General features: G+C 44.5%; 1 protein-coding gene across 1 annotated transcript in view; it reads right to left on the reverse strand.

Annotated features, from left to right (window-relative positions):
- Positions 1–1,635: 1,635 nt before the first annotated feature.
- LOC115810883 (brain-enriched guanylate kinase-associated protein) overlaps positions 1,636–12,716 on the reverse strand; it is an 11,584-nt gene continuing 503 nt past the window's right edge. Inside the window, exons 2-6 of the mRNA XM_030772910.1 lie at positions 9,840–10,001; positions 8,561–8,627; positions 6,411–6,518; positions 5,702–5,782; positions 1,636–3,114 (exon numbers count right to left, since the gene is read on the reverse strand). Coding sequence (XP_030628770.1) covers positions 1,636–3,114; positions 5,702–5,782; positions 6,411–6,518; positions 8,561–8,627; positions 9,840–10,001 — 1,897 coding nt within the window. The remainder of the gene's footprint in view (positions 3,115–5,701; positions 5,783–6,410; positions 6,519–8,560; positions 8,628–9,839; positions 10,002–12,716) is intronic.

A 12,716-nucleotide genomic window follows, 5' to 3' on the forward strand; every position in this document is an offset into this window, starting at 1 on the left:
GTGGTAATGCATGTGTACATACACACAGAGAGAAAAGGCCAGAGACGCTGAGAGTGGTAATGTGTGTGTACAGATACACAGAGAGAAAAGACCAGAGACGCTGAGAGTGGTAATGCAGCACTTGTGCTTTATTGGGTTAGGAAACAAACAGCAGAAAGAAGAGTCATGCATCACGGTGACAGCAGGCGAAAGGTTCCCAGCTGATTAACGAGGAGGAGAGAGAGAGAGGGATTAGACCACTGTGAGGTAGAGAGGGCCAGGGGAGAGGAGCTGTCCAAAGCACTCAGGATTAAAGATGGAAAAATTACAGACAAAAAGAACAACACCTCCCAAAAAAAAAATCCCCCTAACAAAATGCTTTAAAAAAAACAGTCCGCCAGGTATGGTTTTGAGGTCACCCAAGCTAAAAAAGCATTTTCTCTTTTTCTCCGAGGTGAGCGTCGGGTTAAGTCCTTTTTGTCGTGATGGACTGAGCTACGGATTCAGGGCGTCACGTTTGAGTCCATGTGAAAAAGGAAGTGAAAAAGGGTCGAGTCCTCCGCTGTCAGAGAACCCGACGAAAAGTTTTTCAGAGCTCCGAGTCGTCGTCATCGACTCTGCCTGAAGTTGTGGAATTTACCAGAAATGGGGCCGTTTTTAGAACAAAAGCATCTATTTTTCATTTAAAATTACCCCCCCCCCCCTCCAAAATAATGCTATTAGTTGAGAGGCTCTCCACCATACCATGTGTAGCAGGAACCTTCTGCTGGCTTTAGTGAAAAAAAAAACAACCTAAAACAGGTACAGGTAAATTCTTTTTAACCTTATTATCCAGAATTCAAATGTAAATATTTTAACAGAAATAACCAATGATTTGTTTTCTTGACATATATTATCAGTAAGGGATACTTTACCAAGACAGACAAACAACCCTGAAAATCATCTCCTACTTAAAGACCTGGCCAGGGAAGCCTCCATCTGACGCCTGCTTTGTTCCGTTAGAAATATATTTTTCCCATCTCATCAAACATTTACCAATATAATATACTTAACAATAAATACAGCTATGCATAAAATATATACGAAAAGTTTGCTTTCATAGTCAAAAGTAGAATATATATATAATATATATTTTTTTACAGTAAACCACCAATTTCACCATCGTCCACAGACTTGGGGCTCATAAGGCGTATGTAACATAGAATAGTCCTCATTCTGAAACAACGCAGCTTCCTCCTGCAGACAACGGAACTGTTCTAACGGTTTCCTCTCGCTCCATAATACAAAAACATCAAATTTCAGGTTTTCCCAGTCGCCTGTTTTTATCTGACTGACACTAGCCCCGAATCAGACTTTTTTTTAAGAAGTCCGTCTGTACAGATACTGTGACTAACCACAGTTAAACATCAACCACACCTCATGTTCACTGCGTTTGAAAAGAGAAACAGTAACATGGATAGTCAGAAAGAGAGAAGGAAAGAGAGAGAGAGAGAGAGTAAAGAGAAAGACAGATTAAGAGAATAACTTAAGTTTATCACTGAGAAACAAAAAAATTAATACCAAAACCTCAGTGTGCGTTTGGCTTAATTCGTGTAACCTGACTTCGTACAGTTGTGTAAATGGCAATAAGAGAATTAGACACGCGCGTGTCGCGGCTCAGTTCAGCAGCGTTCCGTACAGTTGCGCCTTGGTCAAGCTATCCTTCCGCGAGAGTCCCAGAGAGCCGAATTTTTGGTACTGCAGCTGAGTGGTGGGTGGTGGAGGCGTGGAGGCGGAGGTCCCCTGTGGGGAGGCGCAGTGCCTCTCCGCCTGGTAGTGCTCCAGGGAGCCGTGATTCAAAGACTCCACCGAGCTGTTGGGACTGACGTCCACGTACTCGGCGTTGGGCTCTCCGCCCGCCTCCGCTCCGTCCCTGGTGTCCTTGGGACTGTAGATGCTGTGCTCAGACTCTTGGCTTTCCTCCTTGGCCCGGTACAGATGGGCCTGGCTGTGCTGCTGCCTCAGAGCCGGGCCGCACTCCGGGCTCGGGCTGGAGAACGGGTCCCCCAGGACCGCTGCGGCGTGGTGATGGTGGTAAGCGTCCGTCCCCTCTTGGAAGCTGCTGTAGAGCGGCCCCAGCCGGATTTTGGCGGGCCGGACGGAGAAGTGCTGCTCGGAGAAGCTGTAGGGCGAGGCACGACCGGGACTGCGGTACGAGTGAGCGCTCAGACTCAGGTCCTCGGCGCTCAGCTGACGCCATCGACCGATCAGCTCCTCTTCTTCTTCTTCCTCCTCCTCCTCAGGGGCGAAGGCGCTGCTGCGGCGGCTGTCGCCGTAGGCGACGCTGGGAGAGGAAGAGCGTGGGAGGGGCTCGTAAGGCTCGCTGAAACAGGAAGAGGAAAGGGCGCGGCTGTAGACGGGCGAGCTGCTGTTCTGGTGGTGTTGCAGGTGTGGGTGGTGGTCTCCGGGCTCCGTCTGTGGAAAGCCGTGCATTTTACTCCCGAAACTGGGACTGTCCCTCTCCCAGGAGGAGTCACTCTTGTGCTCGTAGTCTCCGCCCCCATCCCGCCAATCCATATAGACCATGGCCTGGTGGTGAGGGGAGGAGCCAACGCTGCTGGGTGGGTCCTGGCCTTTATCTTCCGAGCCGCCCCCGCTGAAACTGGAGTAGGAGCTGGAGGCCCCGCCCAGGGAGGTGGAGAACTTGCTGAAGTGATGCTGCTCCTGGCCCGTAAAACCAGGAGGCGTCATGCCTGGTGAGACCTCGTCGGGGTTGGAGTCGGTGGAGTTCTGAGGGCCGTAGGTGGCGCTCTGGCCCCGATGGATGTCCATGCTGGGCCGGCGTTCGCGGCGGCGTTCGTCTGGGCAGTACAGAGCCGTGTCGCTGCTGTACAGGTCGGACTTGTAGGCGGCGCGGAGCAGGAGACCCTGACGCTCCCCCACACCCACGGGGCTCGCCAGGAGAAACGTGGGCTCTGGGTGGTGCTGCTGCGGGCTGGGCGTACGCGACGCCTGACTGCTCCCGCTACAGCCCTCGTCGGGTTTCTCCAGGACCTTGGCGATAACGGAGGTGGGAACGGAGTCAGAGTAGGGGGAGTGGCAGAGAGGAGAACCCTCCATGTGTCGGCTCACTCGCTCTTGAAAATCAGCAGGCAGCTGAACGGAAAGAGAGAGAGAGAGAGAGAGAGAGAGAGAGAGAGAGAGAGAATTTGAGACGGGAAAACCAGAAACAGAGAGAGAGAGAGAAAGAGAGAGTCATTCAGAGGCCAGGTCCAGGGTTGCAGAGTAAAGAAAAAGTAAAGTAAGTAAAGGAGAACAATAGTTGATAGTGATGATAAGTTTACGGAGGAAGCTTTCAGAAAAGGAACCAAAGAACAGGATGGTCTTTCAGAACAATGATACAAAAATAAACAATGCTGCAAAACATTATATGCACTACACTACCAATATAGTACACAAAATAATAAATGCTATGCTACATTATACCACAGTATATTACACCATACTATACTATACTATACTATACTATGCTATGTTATGCTATACAATACTATACTATACTATACTACACTATACTATACTATACTACTCTACACTACACTTCACTACACTTCTCTACACTATACTATACTATACTATACTACACTATACTATACTACACTACACTAAATGACACCACACTGTGAACTTATAATTGGGGAACGGTGTGTGTATCAGACTCATAAGCTGTGTATTTCACTCAAAGCTCAGGTTTGAACTTTATTATAGGGGACTGTTCATCTGGCTGGTTTCATCATCAGGCCCATACTACAGAGTCCTGAGCCCTGATTGGCTCACAGCTCACTCTCACAGAGGATGGAGAGCCAATGGAAACGAACCATGTTAAGACTTGCTTATTAATGATAAATGAACCATTACGAAATAAGCTGTGCTAATGTTAGTAAATGATATTTAATCACATCACAGACAAACCATCGGTGCCCTCTATAATATCAGTAATGTGAGTCACTGCCTAGTCTTTCATATAAAGCCTTTTAAATCCAACATCTCCATTCATGTTAATGCAAATATCAGCGAACAAACATCTGAGAGCTCAGTAATGTACCAGTAACTAATATTTAATTGTATATGCACATAATGCCAGTTTATTAATACCTTAAAAGGGATCTCAGTGGGAACGAGAAGGTGACATTGACCTCGGTATTCGCAGCACAATCTGACTAAACGTCGGTTTAGCATGACATGGCCGTGACCTTTGACCCCTGACCCCTAACCTCAAGATTAACTGCACAGTGTCTCTCTCTCTCCCTCTCTCTCTCTCTCTGTCTCTTTCTCTCTTTTTAAGCGACATTTCGCTACATCTCCACTCTTTAACTGTCAGTCCATTCTCCATGGCAACAAGAGGTAAGAAAATTGCCACTAATTAGCAATGAGAACATTTGCTAATTATAGCTTCATGATGACAAGAGCCAAGTCAAAGCAAAAAAAAAAAAAAAAGAAAAAGAAAAAGAAAAAAAATCAGTTTCAACAGCAGTAGTGTAAAATGGCTATTCTGGCTTCAGATCAAACAAATCCCACTGGCCGTTGTCTTCAACAGCGATCTGATAGCTTGGGTACAGTTTGTACTCGATACTCCCATAGACATTCCCGTGTTTATTTCATATCCTCATAAACAGGCTCTGTAACTGATATCCCAGTTACAATATATAGGCTGAATAGGTTGCGAAGTGTATCTATATACTGAGAGATGTATGTGATTTCCTTATGTTCAAGCTGTTGTTTGGAAGCTACAGGAATCCATTACAGGTGCCGTCTCCTCGAACAGGAACACAATGAGTAAAAAAGCAACTGGGCCAATAAACACAAAAGCCAGAAAAAAAAAGAAAAAGAAAAAAAAAGAGTCGCGTGTAAAGTAGCGACAAAAGCACCCAGTCAGGACTACACCTCCCACACTTTAGCATTGCCAACTGCCTCAGCGCCATTTAGGTCAGTAGTTTTCCGTACACTGTTGTGTAGTTTTTTAACTCAGGGAAAATGGAGACCAGAGTTTCTGCCTGTCTGAAGTGCCAATGGTTACTGTTGCCATACGAACACGAATCAAGCGTTCTATTTTCCCTTTGTTTAATGTTCTCATGGGAGCAGTTTGTAAGGGATGGCCTCCAAAAAGCGTCGTGAAATAATTGTTGCTTTGTGCAATAGAAACATCAATATTTCCATTAGAGAGATAGGTATTTTAAGGTTGCCGCTGTGCCAACTTTCAGTCTTTCTTTTTTTTTTCTCTCTTCTTTATCTCTCACTACAGATCTGACACGATGCCCAGTGAGCAACCCAGCCAGGCCACACACACACACACACACACACACACACACACACATACATACACACACACACACACACACACACACTCATCAGTTATGAAAATCCTGCAGGCACGGATCTCTGACTAAACTGGGTTACAGTTGCATTTTTCCTGCCATGCGTCGTCTTGTTTGTGCATTAATACAGTCCATTACTCTCTGACTCACACGAGTCAAGCCTGCCGAGTCTCTCAAAGTCACATTATCACAATTGGCTCGCAACAGGAGAAATGACTTTCTGGGTTTCAAAGACACTGCCCGTGATCTCTCTCTCTCTCTCTCTCTCTCTATCAGTCTCTCTCTCTCTCTCTCTCTCTCTCTCTACCTCACACAGACACTTTCTCCACTCACACACACACTTGCAGCATTAGTATCATTAGCTGTACCTCAGAGAGCTGGGCTCTGTAGTGAGACTTGTTGCACTGGAGTAGCTGAGCAGCCAGGTTGCAGTCTTTCCTGTACAGGTCCTAAAGAAAGAGAGGAGGAAACGACAGATGGAGAGAGACAAGCCTTTACCGACAGACCAACTGTCTCACATAAGAGATGAGTGTGTGGGAGCAGATGACACACCAAATTCATTTTTAATGCTTAACCATTTGGAATGAAATCAAGAGTCTGGCTGTCTCTCAGTAGCTCCCTCTGAAGGCCGAGGCGAGCGAGGTTACACGCCCTTCCTCTGATGTGTTTGAGAACAGCAGTGGCACTTAGCCTTTCTCTGACTTGTGTTCTACCATCGTGTGTCGTGTCATGTTGTTAGGGGGGACGAGAGCTCAAGAGCCAATGATGGCACCTGACGGTCAGTGAGGTCACGGTATGGAGTGAGTGACCATGGCGACGGGGGTAACGCGCTCACTGGCATTCACAGTCACAGACAGCATGTGTGTGGCACAGCTGTGTTGGCAAACCCTGAAGCCCAGATATCGGATGCCGTCTGCCCCTGAGACAGACAGCGTCTTAGCCGTGAGGGTGCTGTGTTCGTCTGAGGGTTCTGCCTATGACATTCCTCTCTGGTGATGTGTTAACATACACTAAAATTTAGGCTCACAGAGCGTTGGTTTAACTCTGACCAACTCCTGCGTGTGTGAAGGCTCTTACATTGTCTTCACGCAGCTTCTCAATGGTCATCTTGGCCTCCATTAAATGGTTGTTAAGGACGATGATCTCTCGGCTCAAAGCTCTCTTCTCGTCGTCATGGTGTTGAGACTGAGGAGAAACACACACACACACACACACACTCTAAGAGATGCTACTAGACATTTTCATATTTTTAACTGCTGTTAAACGTAATGACAGAGTGGGCTTTAGATGTGAAACTATGAGATTAAATTAGAAAAGTGCTAAATATAAAATGAAGAATAACTTCACAACTTGTCCCTGTCCCTTCACTTTTGTCATATGCAGTATTTAATAAGGAAAGTACATTCCACGATGCAAAGCCATTCCAAATTTGAGTCATTTCTCCCCATGTGTCCCAATGCGTAAATTATTATTATTATTATTATTATTATTATTATTATTATTATTATTCTTATTATTATTATTATACTTTAGAATGATTTAGAGATAAGTCCAGTTAAGTGTCCTGCCCAGGAGCAGACATTCAGTGTATTCAGAGCTTCTGAAAAATTCTGAGAATTCTGAGCCTCTTATGCAGCAGGTAGTGTCTTCCTCATGCTCTTCTGGTCCTGAGGGCTGTCCCACACTGCAGGATTTCTCTGTTAGCCAGAAAACTTCAGCCAAAAATCAAAGGTGTGCAACAGGAGAACAACTTCGAATCATCCCTGCCGAACAATATGGATTTTTTTGTACTGCACTTATCTGGCTAACTAAGAAATTTTGTTTTGAGTAGTCCCATGAATTAAACTGTTCAGTTAAAGGTCTGTACTGGACCTAAAGTGAAAACACCCTGTTAAGGATCTGTGTCACTAACCTTGAAGCTGTCTGAAAAACAAAAAACAGAAAACAAAAACCAAAAAATAAACCAAAAAACAAACAAACAAACAAAAAAAAACCCTGACAACTAGGCTAGTAGAGGGCTCAGTGTATGCTCTCATGAAGCATTGCCACGTTGTTAATTTGCCTCTGTCCTGTATCATAACATTGACAAAGTCGCTGTGTTGTTCCATTTGGAAGGAGAGAACAAGAAATGTATCATGATTCCTTAATCCTCCTCATGAGGCAGTGACAAGGATTAAGTGTTGCCACAGCAACAACAACAACAACAACAATAACAATAACAACAAATAGCAATAACACAAACAACGGTGCCAGTGCTTTACTCTTGAGAAAATACTGGCAGGATAATTTATCACACAGGAGAGAATACACCAGGAGAGCGTGTACTCACACAGACATAGGACGGTCGCACACAGCTTTGTGGCGGCCAGAATAATTACAGAGGCAAAGCTTTACCCAAAGTGCAGCTGAAGAACGCAATGCCACATTCACCTCACACACACAATAGCAATGCTATCATGGTGTCACGCGAAGGCGGGCAGGTCGCAATAATGAACCGTCATTAATGTCAATGCCGCCAATACTGTCAGGAACACACGCGCATACACACACACACACACACACACGTACACACACTCCGACACAGAGCCAAATCTCACACATACACACACACACACACGTACACACACACACACACACACTCACTCCGACACAGAGCCAAATCTCACACATACACACACACACACACACGTACACACACACACACACACACACACACACACTCACTCCGACACAGAGCCAAATCTCACACATACACACGTCTACTCTTCCGTCACCAAACTCAAACATGGATTTACATGCAACCCGTCACACAAGTAACACATACTCACAAATAAATGCAAACACAGACACAACTCACACAGATACTAAAACACACACATACTGATGCACACACAGTCCACATCAGACTAAACAAGCAAATCACATATTTAATTACTTACACACAACCAATGAGACAAATAAACACACTCTAACACAGCACTCTGGCTGTAACTCAGACACAATCTAGACTTGTACTCTGCTGTAACTAAAACATACACACACACACACACACATACACATCCTACCAAATAAAAAACAGAAAATGCACCAACAGCACTAGTATCCACAAACACTCATAAACACACACACATCTCAGTTCATACATGACCTCTTTCACACACACACTCATTCACAAAATATTTACCAATCCCCTGCTTGGTTTTGCGGTGACGGACAAATGCACTTACATTACGGTGGATCCTGTCCTCCAGGTCCTGATTGATTCTCTGCAGTGCTGAGTAGCTGCTCTGGATCCTGCAGGAGTACAGAGAGGAAACACAGAGACGCAGTACACACATCAGTCACCATATCACCCTCAACACTCATTCACATATAAACACTCACCACAACACATCATCTCCATCAACACTCACAACATGTGCTTGGTTTGTATTTTGCTTCAGTTGGAAGTCGCTTTGGGTAACAGCTTCTACTAAATAAATATATGTAAATGCAAATATTAACACTCACCTCAACACACCATTTATATCAACACTCACTCACAACACATTATTTACATAAACACTCACAACACATTGTGTCCTATCCATTAATATGCGCATCAGAGTATATAGATGAGCAATGACATGCATTGACGCTCCCTCACAACACAACACATACATCAACACTCACTCAAAACACAACACATACATCAACACTCACTAACAATATAAAACAGCACATACATCAACACTCACTAACTCACAACACATACATCAACACTCACTCAAAACTCAACACATACATCAACACTCACTAACTCACAATACAACACAATACATACATCACTAAACACATACATCAGCACTCACTAATAATACTACATGTACGGCAACATTCACTCACAACACTGAATAAACATCAACACTGGCCACAACACAGCACACACATTGTGGTGGACCCTTCTTGTTGTTCCAGCTGTTCAGAGAGGCTCTGGGTGGCTGCACATTCACAGGACAAGCTTGACATGCTCTTAGTCCTGTCTATTGATTTAGGAAGCCAAAGCCCCAAGGGACAAACCATGTCTCTCCAGGGCTATGTTTGGACATCTCAGATCTTAACCGTTCACTGTGATATCCACCCACACACCCACCCATCACACAGCCCCAGTCAGGGACAAGTCAGCCATTTAGTTTCACATTTAAATTCAGTCATGTAGCTGACGCTCTCACCCAGAGTCACATCACAGCACTTCCCGTGTCCGAGGTCAATGCCACTGGAAGTTCCTTGGCGTTAAGTGTCTCTCTCAGGAGCACATCAGCTGTAAGTCTCATTTACTGTGGAGCTGAACCCAGCGGCCCTTACGTTACTGGGCTGTTTCCACTGGTCGCTGTCACATTACGGTTCTATCATCATACCATGCATACGGAACATACTTTTTGAGTGAACCGCAAATTTACATGTGTTGAATGTGAACACCGACTGAATTTTTCTTTTGAATCAGTTTTTGGACCCAAAGTGGAGCACCTGCGTAATTTGTCCGTGAATTTGTCCAGTTCCTCCTGCGCCCGGCGGAGCTCCGTCTCCAGGTACTGACGGGTGGAGTCAAATTCGCTCTCCAGCAGCTCCAGCTTATGGGTGGTGTAGGAGAGACGTTTACGCAGGTCTTCCTTCTGCTCCTGCAGAGAACTAAACACACACACACGCACGCACACACATACACACACACGCACATGCACACGCGCACGCGTGCGCGCACGCACAGACACACAGACACACATACACACACGCAGACACACAGACACACATACACACACACACACACACACACACACACACACACAACACACAACACACACACAACACATACACAACACAACACACACACACACACACAGAGTCAGTGACTGCGGAGCTGTAAAATGCACTAACCACTTAAGGGATGGTTCACAACACCTTGAAAATTAGAAAATTACCTTTAAAACCACCTTTAAAGAGATTTAAGTTTTCCCCAATTTTAATAAACCCCACAGGTACAGGGACTATTTTTTTCTTAGACCACACAGTTACGGAGACTGATTTTGGCCAAGATATCTTTTTTTAAAAAAAAAAAAAAAAAAAAAAAGAGCCCAAAACACACTTTAGGTGGGAAAAAAATTTTTTTTAAATGTCTTTGTCAAAAAATAGTTTGGAGTTTCAAATCTCAGGCAAAGTGTTCTTAAGAGAATAAGCCTTGCACGCCAAATTCACAAAGGATCACTGACTACAAAGGGGAGGCCCATCCTTCTCTAACTATTACCAAATTGCTACAGTATAAGGTCATAATAATCACTCTTTTTCATGGATCTAGAGCACAGAAAGATCTAGGAATCATGTGTCTGAGGACACAGATGGTTTAAGTCTGCACAGCAAAATACTCAGAGTTGATTTTCCAGTGTTAAGCAAAAGTGTTAAATATAGAGTTGAACTGACACTGTAAAAACACGATTTAACACTATTGATTGCAAAAGGGAGTTGGTGTTATTGAGAAGTGTTGGAGATTCAACTCATACTACGGAGTTATGAAACCAGTGTAGCAAGTAGATAACACTCTCTGGTGTTAAGCAGAGTTATGCATAACAGTGCATAGAGTTATTTCAACACTTTATCTTAGATGTACCATTAACACTTTAGGAAGTGTTAGATTAACACTTCAAAGATCGGGACAAAATAAACACCCGCATAGAGTTAAAAGAACTCTCTCAGAGTAGATTTAACACTATAAAATTTGCTGAGTAGAGACAGTGTGTGACAACAGACACACACACACACACACACACACACACACACATATGTCACATATACTCTCACCTGTAACTATTGCCTCCTCAGCACCTTATTCTGCTATTTGTACTTTCTGGTCAGGTGTAAAACTGCATTTTGTTGTACTTGCACTGTGTGCAATGACAATAAAGTTGCATCTAATCTAACACATACTCCTGTCTTTCTGGTCTATACACTGCTTTGCCTCTATGTGTTCTCCACAGCCTGACAATGCAAAGGTCCACTGCTTGAGAAATGAACTGGCCCTACAGCTCTTGAAAACAACAGAAGGCCATCAGTTCGGCAGTACATCTAAGAACAAAACCACAAAAGGCCTGAGTTAATTAGCTTAAAAAGATATTTAGATGTAAAAGATAAACATACCAGACTTTCCACCATGGCACACACACACCCACACATACACACACACACACAAGTGAATTAAAAACATAAATCCTTTTGACATTCTAACCAAGAGGAAAAGAAAAGGTCTGGTTTTTGCTGCAGTGGTGATAAAAAGAAAAAAAGGGGGGTGGGGGGGCAGAAAATGGTCTTTTATTTGTATCTCACAGACAGATTTTAAGCGCTTTTTTTCCGAACTGATGTAGAGGGAGGCAAGTGGTGTGAATGAGGCATCAGCCCCGCGTCTATTTTTAGACACTGTGAACACGGGCCGCAGAGATGGCGTGAGTGAGAGACCTATGAAATGAAATGAAATGAAACTGAAATGAAATGAGACGAATTCCTTTCGGACGGATAATGGACCGGTATTGACGGACGGATGATGGAAGAACGGTAATGGCTCTCCATTGGCTGGGATGAAAAGAGAGGATAGGCTCGCTACAGGAGGGCCAAAGCAGTCATCTCTCTCTCTCGCTCTCTCTCTCTCTCTCACTCACTCACTCTCTCTCCCCTTCCACACACAAAGTGCATAGATCCTCAGTTGCGTGGGGACAGTGTTTGTTTACTGGGCCGCCGCAGGGTATGATGAACTGTATTGAAGATCGATGCTGCAGTACGCTGGTGAACACAAACACATACGAAAAACACACGTGTGCCCATACACATGGATACACACATGTATTTTCCAAAGCTGGGCGAATGAGACTTACATGTATTTTCCAAAGCTGGGCGAATGAGACAGCTGGCGCGCACACACACACACACACACACACAGGGATGCCGTACTATTTCGTAACATGTAAAACCTTGACATAATGTTTGATTAATCTATAAAGCGCCTCTTCATCATTATGTCAAGTGATGAGTATGGAGATGCTTGTTTGATGACAAAAGATAGTGTTCACAGACGAACATCCGTGTGATAAGAGGAAAACACACACATTTGATGACCTTTAAAAGATGAGTGCGGATAAAGGCATGGAATAGACTACATCCGCGGCGGGAAAAACGGCGCAGGCGGATTGATAGCGCAGAGCCCGCCGCGAGAGGACATTGCGAAAATAAATTTATGTAATGACATCTCGTTCCTAGTTCCCTCGCGAAAGTTTTCCGTTCACCCCCATAATAATAAAAAAAAACTAAAAAACGGGACACCTAGTCTAAGAAGAGAGGAGTTAGTGCAATTTCAGGCAAGAGCAC

The sequence above is a fragment of the Chanos chanos genome, chromosome 4, assembly GCF_902362185.1.
Source record: "Chanos chanos chromosome 4, fChaCha1.1, whole genome shotgun sequence".
NCBI classification, from domain to species: domain Eukaryota; kingdom Metazoa; phylum Chordata; class Actinopteri; order Gonorynchiformes; family Chanidae; genus Chanos; species Chanos chanos.